The following is a 15,205-nucleotide window of genomic DNA, read 5'->3' on the forward strand; positions in this document are numbered from 1 at the left end:
GAGGAAAGCATGAGGCATAGAAAGCAGACCTCTCTGCCCTTCCATGCACCTACATGGAAAGCCTAAGGCAGGGAGAGTAGCAGCAAAGACCCCCCCAATTCACAAGGGCTCACCAAAACTGGACAATAGAAGATTGGAGAAATGTTGCCTGGTCTGATGAGTCTGGATCTCTTCTGCAACATTCAGATGGTAGGGTCAGAATATGGCGTAAACAACATGAAAGCATGGATCCATCCTGCCTTGTATCAACAGTTCAGGCTGCTGGTGGTGTAATGGTGTGGGGGAGATTTTCTTGGCACACTTTGGGCCCCTCGGTACCAACTGAGCATTGTTTAAACACCACAGCCTACCTGAGTATTGTTGCTGACCGTGTCCATCCCTTTATGACCACAGTGTACCCATCTTCTGGTGGCTACTTCCAGCAGCATAACGCACCATGTCACAAAGCTCAGATCATCTCAAACTGGTTTCTTGATCATGACAATGAGTTCACTGTACTCCAATGGCCTCCACAGTCACCAGATCTCAATCCAATAGAGCACCTTTGGGATGTGGTGGAACGGGAGATTCGGATTTGGACAAATCTGCAGCAACTGCATGATGCTATCATATCAATATAGACCAAAATCTCTGACGAATGTTTCCAGCACCTTGATGAATATATGCCATGAATAATTAAGGCAGTTCTGAAGGCAAAAGGGGTCCCACTTGGTACGAGCAAGGTGTACCTAATAAAGTGTACCTTCTCCAAGTAGATGTTTCATGTTAGTCTGGTCAGAGAGTGAATCAAAATCTTGGAGTTTACATTTCATTTTTGTACAGAACTTTGTTTTGATGTCTTCATATGTGCTACATTGTGGCAGGAAATGTTGCTCTGTCTCCTGAGGACAGAGCTGACACAGCCTGTCTTCTCTAGGCAGCCAGGTCTGCCTGTGTCTGCTGGTCTCTATGGTCAGGCTGTGATCTCTGAGTCTGTACATAGTCAGTGTCTTTGTCAGTTTCTGATCTGTCACAGCAGTCAGATAGTTTGCCATCGTGCACTGTCTGTTGAGGGCCAAATAGCATTGATGTTTGTTTGAGGTTTTTGTGATAGATGTCCAATAGTTGGTGTAGATTTCATTTCCTTTTCTTTGGTTGGGCTGGATTATGTGAGGGTTGTCCTGAGGCCTTGTGCTGTTAGAGGAGGTGAACCTCAGAGCAGCTGCCTGAGAGGACTCCTCTCTATGTTTGTTCTTGGCGTGTGTGTGTGTGTGTGTGTGTGTGTGTGTGTGTGTGTGTAGGAGACTGCACTGAGGGGGTCTTCTGGTAAACGGTGATGCACAGATGACTGGAAATGACAATAGGCTGTGGGCCAAAAAAATAAAGTGAAAGGGATCAAGAATGAAATCAAAATAGAACACAGTCCAAATACATTACATCTTTTATTTAGTCAGACTTCACGTTATTGATTGGTGAACCATAAGAACGTGAAAACTTCTCCTCTGAGTCTACGTGCACACCCTCTGCCTCGCACCTTGTTTGGTTTGTTGTGCATATAACTGTGCACGCAGTCAATCAGGGGAATTGTAAACTGTTTATGTTTGAAGTTTAAGTGATGAAATGCAGCCTACACCACCTCTGGGATTTTGTTGCATGCTCATCCCGTGTGTTCATGGAGCTGCATCATTACTGTATCATCATCATATCATGTATGTAGTTTTGAAACCCCTCTTTAACAAATATTTCTTTCTTAAAGTTCAGCTCACACACGGATTGACATTCCTCTCTTCCTTTTTATCTCTCTTGTTGCTCTTACTTACCTTATATTGTCTTGAAGCTACTTCACAACACTTTCCCTTGGGATACATAAAGTTCTATGTTATGTGATCTGATGTTATCATGTCATCTCTCACAACTTTAATAAGTGCATTTATTTATTATATTTGATTCCAGTTAATAGTTTTCTCTTTTTTGTGTTTTCAAAAATTCGAAAACATTTCGTAGCCATTAAACTTGCAGCTGTATTTGAAAGGTTTCGGCACAAAGAATAAACCTGCCTTTCCTTAAGCTCTTTAGCCACTTTCAGACATTCATTCATTCATTCATTCATTTCTCAGTAACCATCTTGTTACGGGTCCAGGTGTGCTGGAGCCTATCCCAGCTGACAGCGGGTGAGAGACGGAGTACACCCTGGACAGGTCACCAGATTATCGCAGGGCTTTAGACAGATAATTATTGTCTTTGGATGACCAACATATAAGTGATGGCTTGAGTGGTGTAAGGACAGTAGCCTGGTCCTTAACACCCATAAGACCAAGGAAATGACCATTGACTTTAGAAGATCAACAAGAACAGCCCATCACCCCCCTCCACTTACATGGGGTGGAAGTAGAGAGTGTGGAGAGTCTAAAGTTCCTTGGCATCATCCTATCCAACCACCTGACATGGACACACAACACCTCAAGCCTTGTTAAAAGAAAGCCCAACAAAGGCTGTTCTTCCTGAGAAAGCTGAAACAAGCACAGCACAGAACCACCATAGAGACCACCCTCGCAAACTGTATCACAGTGTGGTACAGTAGCGGCACAGTGGCAGAGCGGCAGGACTTACACTGGGTGGTGAAGACTGCACAGCGTGTGGTCGGGCTGGAGGTCCCACACCTGGAGGTGGTTTACAACCACTGTCTGAGAAAAAAGGCCTGCAGCATCACCTCAGACACCTCCCACCCAGGTCTCTCACTATTTGAACTGTTGCCTTTGGGCAAACGCTATAGGTAAATACAATCACGGACAAGCAGACTCAGGAATAGCTTCTACCCTCGACCCGTAGCCTCCATAACTCCCCTAGCCCCCCTACCACCACCCACCCATAACTCCTCTCTCATCCTGACCTCCCACCCACTACAATAACTTGCACTGACTCGCATACTTGGACTTGATGTTTACATCTACTGACTATCAGCAATTGGTGTCCATTTATTTATTGAGTAACCACTGCTATTTATTTATTAGCCATTGGTGTTTTATGTTAGTTTTTATACTGTTTTTATGTATAAGAGAGAGATGCCCATCTTAATTTCGTTGTACTTGTATAACGACAATAAATTACTATTCTATTCTATTAACCCTTGACAAAATAACAGTATTTGGACCAACATATACTGGGCACACTTATATTTTCAGGCTATAGGGTGCAAACGAGAACACAACTGTAGTAAAACTTTTCAACAGAAGGCAGACAAATATGACATTATTTTTATTTATTTATATATATATATATATATATATATATATATATATATTTATATATATATTTATATATATATATATTTATATAAATATATATATTTATTTACTTTTTATATATTTCATTTATTTATTTATATATTTATTTCTACAATATTTACAATTTTTACAATTACAATTTAAAAAATTAATTAATTTGTGTTGCTAAAGGTGAGTCATGTAATCAAGTTTTACACACACAAACACATACACATACACATGCTACTGTTTGTGTGTGTGTTTTCAAATGTTTTGTTTGTTGTTTTTTGGGTGGGATTAAATCCTGGAGCCAGGCATCAGAGGAGATGCTATCACTTCTCTCTCTTGTCTTCATTTTCTTGAGCTGGCTTTCAAGATCAACCACACACAACCTTACGGCGCTCTCGGCCTTTGGACCGGCCATGAGGTTCTCGTCTTTGTCTTCATTCTTGTGTTGTTTATGAAATAGCGATGATGTGAAGGTGATGAAGGAAACTTCACTGACACCGTCTTGCTTGTATACAGAAAAGGTTTATTACAAGAAGTACAGCATCAAATCAAGCACCTAAGATTGCCTGAGAGAGGGTTCAAAGCCAATATGAACTGCTCTGAATAACAGCCCCAACTACCCTGCTTATATAGGTCGGTTGTTTTTGTGAAATGTGAGACAAAGATAAACAGCCGACAGAGAGACACCCTAGTTGGACTTCACCAATTCTTGACCTGGGCCATATATTCCTTCTTGACCCTGGTCCCTTAACTGGTCATCTGACCCAGGGTGTCACAGTAGTGGTTTAGGCACCACACTTGCTATCCTCTTTGTCTTCAGCCACCTTCTCCTCTTTGTCTTCCGTCATTTCCAGCTGAGCAATTTTCTGCTCAGCTTCCTTTAGAGAGGCCATGACCTTATCATTCTCCTCTCTCTGTTGCCTGATCTTAGTCAGTTGGGAAGCTCTGGATTTCCTCCTCTCCTGTTTGAAGTAGAGTCGCTCCGTTTCCAGCTGCTCCTCTGCCTTTTTCAAGGCTGGTGCTGTCACTCGCTGTTCCTCCAGCTTTGATTGATGGGAGGTCTGAGATGTCTCCAGGGTCTTCTTATTCTCCTCCCTCTGTTTTCAGAGAGCTTTTCTTATCAGGCTCAGTGAATGATTCATTGCCTGAATTTTAGTGATTCGACTCTTGAGCGAGCATCAAATTCTGGCGTGTCCGTGTCAAGCAGTCTCACTGTAGTGTTTCTAGCTGCTGCACATGCCCACCTGGTGGCGCAGACCTCCCACTTCATCGAATCCAGCTCTATTTGAAGGGTCTTTTTCTCTCTATCTTGGTCTCCATCTTTTTCTCCGCACAGAGCTCCAACTTTTGTGCCTCTGGTTCTTTCACGAGGGCCTCTTTCTCACCATTTATCTGCTCACATTTGGCTTGCAGATCAAGCTTAGTTCCTCATTCTCTTTCTGAACTTGAGCTGTTTTGGTCTCCAGCTTTTTCTCCGCACAGAGCTCCAACTTCTGTGCCTCCAGTTCCTTAATGACGACCTCTTTCTCACCATTTATCTGCTTGGATTTGACGTGCAGATTGTTGTTAGCAGTGGTTCACTCCTTGTGCTCTTTCTGATCTTGAGCCATCTTGGTCAGCTTTTTCTTCGCACAGAGCTTCAACTGCACCATCTAGGGTCACGTCTCAGTGGATGAAATTTGGAAATGATTGCTTTAATATTGCTTTAAGAGGGTGTGGCCTATTACAATAAATTTAAATTCTGAGAAATTTCACATTCACAGCAAATCACCAGTACATCCTACAGAGCCGAAATTTCTTCAGCACATCCACTGAATTGTGACAAAGTTTATCTCACTGCAACGTACAGTCAATTCAGAAGTCCGTCACTCTATATTTTTAAGAATATAGAAAATTAATTAACATCTATATCCACAAAAAGTCTTCATTCAATTGCAACCAAAATTGACACACACATTATTTGGTTACTAGATGTCACGTTTTAAATGGCGTTCAGGTCGCTTTAACGGTTAGCCTGCGGTGATATTCAATTACTTGTTGTAATTTCTACTGCATGCACAACATTTTCTATTTCATAATAATCTTTAACCAAATGTCACCAAACCGGTAGAAAAAGATTTCTCTACACTTACATCTCTGCAGTGTTCCACTTTATTGTTGAGCTGTCAGTCTATTTGACCTTCATCAGAGCATAGGCAATCATTACAAAACTTGCAGGGTATGTTGAACAATACTGATGAACCACGTGTGAAATTATTTTTGAAATCGGTCAATAGGGAAGCACCAGTTCCAAACAAATGCAACAGCCTTTTGCAACATTTCGCTATAAATCAATGAGGGGTTGTTCAAACATAACCAAACTCAGTGGACTTCTTTAACTGAGCCATTAGAGCATGTCACCAAAATGTTTCTGCACTTGACCAATAGGAAGCAACAGAGTTTCCAAAGAAGAGCGTGGTCTAGTCGAGATTAGAAGACGAAGACGAATTTCCCTTGCGGGACAATAAAGTTTATCTTATCTTATCTTATTTAAACGCAAACAAATGAGCATTTTTGTGACTGTGATAAAACCTGTTGTTTATCTTTAATACGGGCAGGAAGTTCCATGCTGGCTTGATCCCTGGGATTGTTACTTGCAGCTATATCTATACTTGTTTTTATGACATCTTGTGTGCTAAAGAAATTCAAATTTAAACACGGGTGTATTTCCAGGTGGCAATTGGGCCCCCTCACCCCATAGGCCCCGGTGCAACCACACTGCCAGAGCTGTCCATATTTACGCCCCTGGTGAAGACCCAATTACAGAAGTTTACGCAGTCCATTGTTAATAAATGATAAATATAACTAGGGAAGTATCAGTAATACCCATATTTATTAAGAGGATCTGTCAGGTTTACACAGTGACTTAAATGGAGCTGCCGTACACGTCAGCATCGGTCTCACTGCGGATCAGTCAGATCTATGATTCATCACTTCTGAGTAAGGTTTTCTAATGACAAGCAAATATGTTTTGGGTGGTTGCCAGAGAGATTTTAAAACCCAGAGTAGGTCTCCTGCTGAAAGTCTTCAGATTTAGACTACATCTTTGTCATCTGTACAGAACATGTGCTTCCTTAGTCTGTACACAATCAAACATTCAGAACAAATAAAGCTGAGAAACAGGGTATGAACAAACAAGAACATAGCAACAACACAAGTATGTTACAGTGTGCCGATGCTATTTAAAGCAGTGATAACTGAGGGCAGTAGTAGTAGTGTCTGTATCTATGGCCAGAGGGGAGAAGGGTGAGCATGGGTTGATGGGCTGGTCAGTGCTCTATGAGTGGTGGCAGTGTGAATGAGGGCTGAAAGACATGGTGAATTTCAGGAGCTGGTATGTATGGTGAAATAGCAGGTGGCTCAGCACAGGAGGATGGGTTCAATAATGACGTTACAGAAGGAGCAGGTTTGACTGAGGGAGCCCTGAGTTTGCGGATGAGTCTTGATTCTTCTTTCAAATCACAGAGATTATAATTGACAAAGTAAATAAAACATTTCCCAAGACAAACTCTGTGCATAATTCACCAACACTGCAGCACTCTATCACAGATGGGACTGAAGATGCGTCAGTAGGGCTGGACACTGTTTGCTCTGTGGATAGCAATTTTATTCCCTGTGAAGATTTCCTGTTCACAAACACGGCTTATCATTTCTTATCATTTATCCAAACTGTGAAACACAAACTCATCCTCAAGGATATTTGCCAAGGGTGACCACGGATCTGTGAACACACCCAAGCCCCCCTAGTGTCTTACCAGATGGCCTCCAAGATAAAAGCAGTGATACTGCATTGGTTAATGCTGCTGCCTGCGGAGGAGCTACATCACCTGATTTGCTCTCTGCAGGATAAAACTGGTACTCTTAGAGTCTTTCTGCCAGAAGCATGGCAGATTAGAGTGAGCATGCTGTATGTAACTTTCACTGAACAGCAGCTACTGTGACTACAAGTGAGAATTATTTAACGATAAATGCTAACGCTTAGCTTAGCAGTAGCATATAGAAAAGAGTCATGAAGTTAGAGAAATTTAAAAAATGTCAGTTGTACAGCAACATCTAGTCCCATCTATGCTAACTTTAGCTAACGTTAGCCACCTTGACTGGTCATACCAGACCACTTATGCTATAGGCTGTGAAAGCCAAACCGTTGAGTGTATTCAACTGAACAACAGTGTGTTTTTACCCTGAGTTCATCATTATATTTATAAGAGAATGAGTCTGCTATTTCGTCTTTTAAAAGTTGTATAGTCTCGGCAAAGGAAAAAGTCTGGAGGACTTTGAAGTTCAAACAAGTGTGATGAAGGTGCTCTTTGGTAGAGAACACAAAAGTGACACAATCAGTAAAGTGAACCTAGACACAGAACACAGACTCATAAAGAGAGTGGTAAAAAAAATGGGTTTTCTTCCCAGGATTATGAATGTGGTCGTAGAGGAAAATCCAGAGAATGGAGGCTGAAGGAAGTGGGCTGATGACAGGGAAGCAAAACAAGGTTGGAGAGGTTTGGCTGGCTGGGACCGTGGCAGAAGGACAAACAGGCAGGCAGGTAAGTGAAAGTCTAAACTGAATTCACAATTCAACAGTGGCTTGAAGCTTGACTGTGCCACAGTGGTAGACTCAACATTCTGGTGAGGACTGGAGAGGAGAGTCGGTGTTTTATACTGCAGGGCTGATTACTGGATGGTTCTCAGGTGAGCAGCGGGGAGCAGGTGAGCTGAATGAATGTAATCAGGAACCCAGGAGAGTGAGGGCCATGACAAAAAGCTCAAAAAAGAAGAAAGGACCAAGGCACTTTTTGGGCAAAATGTTAAAAGTGCTGGTACATGTTGAGATAAAAGTTGGTAACAACCCACGCCTAGTGGCACAGAGAGCCTTCTACACATCGTAACCTGAAGCACAGTTTCCCCTTCAGTAAACTGCAAAGTGATTGCTCACACCTGATTGCAAACACCTGAGCAAGATGCCAGAAGACAAGTGACAAATGTAAAGTATGATCACTAAATGGCTTTACAATGTGTCTAGAGGGAAGAAAAATAGTAGGACAAAATACACAACAATGTAGTTGTACAAACAAAAACACAGTAAAGAAAAATTAACTTTTAATAATAATAACTTTCACATGAGTCAGGGAACACCTCGGATATAAAAGGAAAGTGAGAGCTAGAGATGAATGCTGTTATAAATGATGAATCATTGGAAGATCTGTGTGAAGGGGGACATAAAGTAACAAATAGCACACTATTGAAAGAGTTCAATTGGAAATTAAAAATGAGGTATTTTAGAACACGTCTCATTGTGTCAAAGTGTGATAGCAGCGACACAAATCTGTCCTGGAGGGATTGTTCACAGGTTGCAGATCTCACACATTTTTTGGCACTGTTTAAACTTGAAGACATACTGGAAAAGGATTCATACACAGGTACTCACCACTTTGAACACTGACTCCCTATTAAGACCTATTGTTTTTTTTATTTTAGGAGCAACCCCTGATGGAGCAATGGGTAAGAGAAAGGCTTACTTGCTGCATATTCTTTTATTGGTTGCAAAAAAAATGACAACTCTATCTTGGCTCAAACCAATGCCTCCCTCCCTCAGTGGCAAGACAGGTCAGTGAAAGTGTACTCAGTGGAAAATATAAGAGCAAAACTCAAAAAAACTTGTAATAATTGCCTATTTTATATTAATAAAGTGCTGTACTGATTTAACTGAGTTTGGCCAAAACTGATATCAACTTCCTATTTTATTTTATTTTGCTTAATTTAATTTAATTTAATTCCATTTAAATTAATTGTAATTTATTTTATTCTATTTTATTTTATTTTTATTTTTGGCAATACTAATCAATTAAAGTTTTGTTTTTTTAGACTTTTTATGCAGAAGCACATGTTGCCATGATTTCTAATTTGTATGTTCCTTTGCCTAACTGTGAATACTTTTATCTATTTCTTGACATAGTAACATTGTGTAATTCAAATTTCAATAAACATTTTGTTCAGAAATTATTCACTCTTTCATATGCATAGATGAAATTCACGCAGACATCAGGAAAAATTACACAAACATGTAGACTATTTATTGTATTCATGTCGAGTTTATTATGTCATGCTGGGTAGGGCGAGAGCTAAATTAAAAAAAAGAAATCCAAACACGTCTTTCTATGTAGATACAAGGAGATTTTATTTAACATTTTTGTGTACAAACATAGGCTGCAAATGCCTTCCAAACATGTTTGCCCTCAGAATACAGTATTCCTTTGTACAGTTCTACAAGCAGAACATTGAATATTGAACAGGAACAAGAGTTCAAAGAAAGTCAGGAAGGTAAAAAGAGAAAAGTGTTTGTGGTTGGTCAGCAAGTCTCATCCTCAGCTTTACATTACGTGTCGAGTAAAATAAAACTAGCATATCTCCAAAGTAGTCTAAGGTCAGTTTGATGTCGTAGAAGTGGCAGCAGAGGGTCATTTGAAAGCATTATGGAAACGTAGTGATAATAACCAGAGTCATGTACAATATATGGAGATCTGTAACTTTCATATAGAGCAATATGTTCCATATCTTCCACAGAAAATTAAACCTTTGTTTTATTTACTTGTTCATGTACAGAGGGACTGAGGTTATGGAGGGTACATGCAGTTACACTGACAATCAACAGACCAAAAACAATGCAGATTTTTAGAGCAATATAAGACTCTTTTTCTCCTCTACCACACACTGACAGCTCGGCTTTTCAAAGAGACTAGAGGCTCAACCCTTCGACGATCGCACGTCAGTGGACGCCACAATAAATAAAACGGAAACCAAATAACTCTCTAGTATAATACATATTATACAACTCCATGGAAAAGTGAGGGAAGTTTGAATCTACCTTTTTTAAATTGACAAGAACCTGCATCTGCTATTCAGTTATCTAAATCAGATAGCTAAACGATCACAGTGGCCAGTCTGTTGTACAACACATCTAAGTACAGAGATGAGCTGACGATGCAGGAGCAGGGGGTGGGTTTGAAGGTGTTTGTACACAGTGGTTCTGATTCTGGGACAAAATCGGGACCAACAGTTTCAACTTTAACATAAGACTTACATTTCCCCAAAGAGAGCACACCATATAAAGACCATTTTTTCTAACATTAATTCAGCTTTAGATGATATTATATCATAAATAAATAGATCCCGTAGACCTCCTTATACCAAACAGGGACAAAGCATAAATAAATAAGAATAAAAGGCATTAAAGGAGCTAAAACTTTAAGAGCCAAAACAAGGACATGGGCAGGAAACGCTGTCCTTTGCCCCGTTACGACTGACTTTAACACAGCTTCAGTTACAGCATCACAGTCAGACTAAGGTGGCAAGCAGAGCGGGTGTGTACAGTATGAGCTAAGACTGTGCTTAAGGTTAAGGTCCTGTCTTAGTCTTTAAGAGATGAAAGGTGTGTGGCTGTCCTCAGCAAAGGCAACAGGAGATTGAACGTTTCAGAATACCACAGGCGCTAAACGAAAAAAGTGTCGAGGCACGTTAGGGTAGAGTAGTGTAGGCAATTGGGACTTGTTATAAAGGTGATGCATTGATGTCTCTGTCTCACATCCTGACACAGACATGATGACACAATGTGTGCATGCTACAGTCGGCCAAAAATTAGTGGAAGTACATAAAAACTGGGACTGAAGGCATGAAGACTTTGAGTTATTTATGGGGTCGATACAATAATGGCGTTTGAATCTATATCATCATATGAGTGTAAATGTCATTTAGAGAGCTGATATGTATCCAAAGGAAAGACTCCTTCTTTTAAAAAGTCTTAAGACATTTAAATGTGTTATTAATAACATTTAGGCCCCTTTTACATTATCTTGAACATGAACACAACCACACACGAGCCCTTATCAGATCCACTAAACTGGTCAGTTGGTTATAGTTTTATGCCGATGATATAAATGGGAAACCAACCATGATATTTACCCTAAAGGAAATGTTCACTTTTCAGTTGTGAACCCGTCCTTTGAATTGCCAGAGAAGGACATGCTGTAATAATGTAAACCAGATACTCAACCAACATCCCAAAGTCTATGATGACACATTTGCGAACACGACAGCAATAACAAGACCAAAATGAAGAAAGAGAAGTCAATAAAACATGCCTGCATGTTAAATCAAGGACACAGAGATTGAAATCAGTATTTGTAATTTTAGTATGAGCAAAATATCTTAGGAGATTTCCTTTAAGATTGGCCATTGGGTTGGACACCTTGAAGCTTAAAGGGTAACGTTGGTATTTTTCAACCTGGATCCTACTTTGTCATGTTTTTGTGTCTCAGTGACTGATGGGAACAACATGTTTTGAAACTGGTTCAATATTGAGCAAGAGTGCTGCAGCCGGGAGCCGTGAAACAGGCTGCAATGGAAACAATCAGGGCATTTGTGCAGCATTGATTTGAGATTGTTTTTTTCACTGACCGACTCATATTGTTAGTCTAAGTGTATGACAACATTATGGAAAGGATCCTACAGAGACAGACCTCTTGGTTAAAGAGTAAGATCCCTTTTGTTTAACCAGAAACAGCCCCAAAATCGTGATCGCCAAACCCACCAGACTCCATTTAAATAAATAGTCATTTTAGCGTGTATAGAGACAGCATATTTTTACACCTAACTGAGTAAATTAACAGTTTATTTTTACCAAACCAGAGTTGGTGATGGTTTGAACAGAGGGAAGATGAACCAAGTAAATTTTTGTGAGCTTTCTTTTTTTTTTTCTACGACTTTGATGAAGTGTGTTTTATGGTGACAAAATTACTGTTTATTTAAATGGAGTCTGGTGGGTTTGGTGATAGCGATTTGGGGCTGTTTCTGGTTTAACAAAAAGTAAAATAGACCCTGATTACACAGAAAGTGCTTTAAGAGTGGCTTTTTGTAATTGTTTTAAATGAGATTGAAGCTTTTTGCAGCTGGTTTTTGCGTTGCGATGCGCCTGGTGTTTTTGCTCTCTAGGCACCTGGCGTTTTTGCCAGAGCATTCTGAACTCCTTGAATTGAAAAAAATTAAACTCAGAGCGGAAAAGCGACCCATATCATGTCTTTTTCATCATCTTTTTTTCCATTGACCAATTGGATTATTTGAGAGGCGGTTTGCAGTTGGTAAACAATGGAGAAGAAACTGATGGTAGCGGTTGCTGGATACCAAAAGCTATACAGCCCGACGATAGACAGCAGGTCTAAAATATGCCTGAAACAGCCACCATCGAGGAGAAGCTCCTGGACCAACTGGTGGTACTCCCTGTGATCCACCCTCTTTTTTAGGGTCTCATGTACCCACACAGATCTCTGTTTATCTGTGCCCAACAAATTATTCGCTGACAGCCTCTCACCCTCAACCACAGCTACAGCAAGTACCGTCTGCCTGAACATTTTAGGAACTAGATACTAATTACTATGGAAAAAAACGGTAGATTTATTAAACGGAAAGGTTAGTGTCGGGACGTGATGGGGTGGTTTCCAAAAATTGTTGTTCCCTTTGACTCAAAAACATTGGAAAATAGGGTCCAGATTGAAAAATACCAAAGTAACCCTTAAACAGGATGAAGAGTACTTTAAGGGACAAAGAATCAGTCGGACATTTTGCCATATGGATGAGATAAATATAAAAAAAGATGTCAGGAAAAGTTGAAACAAAATAATATTCCTTCATTAAAACCAACAGATATGCTCTAGTAATCGCTCAGGTCACTTGAATTGTAAAACAGTAGTTCTAACATTGCATGAGTGCACTTCTGCGGCCACAGATTAAATGGTACAAAAAGACACAATGTCATACTTGTGTGTGTGTGTGTGTGTGTGTGTGTGTGTGTGAGTGTGTGTGTGTGTGTGTGAGTGTGTGCTCTATCATGACATTGCATAATGTCTACACTAGACAGGCGACGGTCTCTAGATGTGAGACGCTCTGCCGGAGGAACACCCAGCAGTTAAAGAGCTTGTGCCTTTTCCACAGCAGCATACAGTATGTAACTACAATGTGTGTGTTACCCTTCATAATAATATCTAAAATGAATAATCGATAGGCTGGACAGAACAGCTGAGTAGTTTCTATAAGAACAAGGCTAAATCCTGCTTATTTACTGCAAGACTTGAAGTCAAGGCTAAGACCTACCACTTTCTTAAACAGAAAAAAAAAAAGTTCACATAGAAAAACAAACCGATTTCTCCCCCCAGGCCCCCCAAAATAAATTACAATAATCGCAACAATGATTATACTGTTAAACAAAAAGAAAGAAAAAAATACAACTTTAAGATTATGTACATACTGTATCTGTAAATACAACTGCTTCCTTTTTCTCCTAGAAACAAACAAACGACATATTAATTTGGCAAGATGTCCTATGTTACAATAAGTAGGACATTTCGTCAGCAAAGATATGAACACAGACAATTCCTATGTTAGAAAATATATTGCTTCCTGGATATTTTGAGCTGACACTACCTTGAGACACAAACAGCACAAATAGAGGAAATTTGCTTTTATGAAAAAACGCAGGCAGTCAGATTGCAGTGTGTTACTAATCATCGGGTTCCTTTTTTTTTTTCCCCTTCTTACAGTCCCTCGTCTAGCTGTAGCACTTGTTTCTGACTCCAACCGGGCTTTGTTTACGTTGTAAACACTTTAACATACAGGTGTTGGCTTCCTGACACAAAGAAGTACCGTGGCAGCTCTTGGTGTTCACTATTGAACTCCCACAAACAGCACAAATGTTCCTCTTGTCTTCCAAGAAACGATGCGCCGAGATGATGTAAGACACGGTTAGAATTCTCCTCAGCAGGACATGAAGCAACGTTTGATGGATAAACATGTTTTGCAGTGAGCCGATGATTGTCCAAAATAAAGACAGATTGAGAGCAATGCCCGAACACAAAGGTACACAGAAACTCTGATCTGTTGGCAAACTAATACAAGAATCAAGAAAGACGCATTCTGTTCTCTTATGGACTGATTTTGACAACGTCTTGATTTATGAACCACAACAAGCTGCAAAGGTTCAATGTAAAGACCAACAAGTATCATGGTGGAGAAATGTAGATGGCAGGTGTACCCACACCATCACTGTGGGTACAAAGAATCAGACTAACTATCAGGTAATGAGCGATATGAATGGTAAGGACCTCACATCCTCCAGAGCTCCAGAGGTCCAATGACGCCCTCTTGTGTTTGAGGGGAGCAGGCATCGCCAGAGACAATCCTTTCCAGCCTAATGGAATCTGGTCAGTCAATTCGAAAACATACTACTATAGGCTCACTTTGAGCCACCGTCCATCTCTTTTTCACTCCTTCATGGTCAAAGTCTCACATCGGCAGAGTCAGTTTTAGCTCTATACTTCAGTGGAGAAGAGGATGCTCTGTCGTTTACTGTCTGGGGTGGGAATCGTCTCCAGCTGGAGGAAATACAGCAACACCTGGACCTGTAAGGGGATAGAAAACAGAAGAGAGACAAATTAGGTTTTGGCATCTGTAATATATGGGACTCAAGGAAGAGACGGCTTGAATCAGACTGAACCGTGTTTACTAGTGCAGCTTCAACATATACAGCACAGCATTTGTATTCTTACAGCACCACCTAGTGGTGACTCCAGTACTACAACAAAATACATAACAGCATCTGTTTTTGTTTGTTTATTTTTTCTGATAAAAAGCTTTACAAAAGTCAGGGTTCTTACACATTTTCCATTTCCAAGTTCCACACTTATCCAGACTCAAGTTTTCAGACTCAAAATCGCATTAAAAACACCCTGCTTGTATGATCAATTTATTTTTAAGAAAACCAAATGTAATATTTATAAGGGCAGAATAGGGATAATAGTTTTGGTTAACACATACATCTTTTCTTTGTCATACTTTCCAGACCTGGAAATGACTAAAATCGCATCCCATACATT

General features: G+C 40.2%; 1 protein-coding gene across 1 annotated transcript in view; it reads right to left on the bottom strand.

Moving 5' to 3' along the window:
- Positions 1–14,524: 14,524 nt before the first annotated feature.
- The window catches only part of bcr (BCR activator of RhoGEF and GTPase), a 123,330-nt gene continuing 122,649 nt past the window's right edge, over positions 14,525–15,205 (bottom strand). The window contains exon 23 of the mRNA XM_033647116.2: positions 14,525–14,731. Within this exon, the coding sequence (XP_033503007.1) occupies positions 14,642–14,731 (90 nt within the window). The 3' untranslated portion in view covers positions 14,525–14,641. The remainder of the gene's footprint in view (positions 14,732–15,205) is intronic.

Source organism: Epinephelus lanceolatus, chromosome 19 (assembly GCF_041903045.1).
Source record: "Epinephelus lanceolatus isolate andai-2023 chromosome 19, ASM4190304v1, whole genome shotgun sequence".
NCBI classification, from domain to species: domain Eukaryota; kingdom Metazoa; phylum Chordata; class Actinopteri; order Perciformes; family Serranidae; genus Epinephelus; species Epinephelus lanceolatus.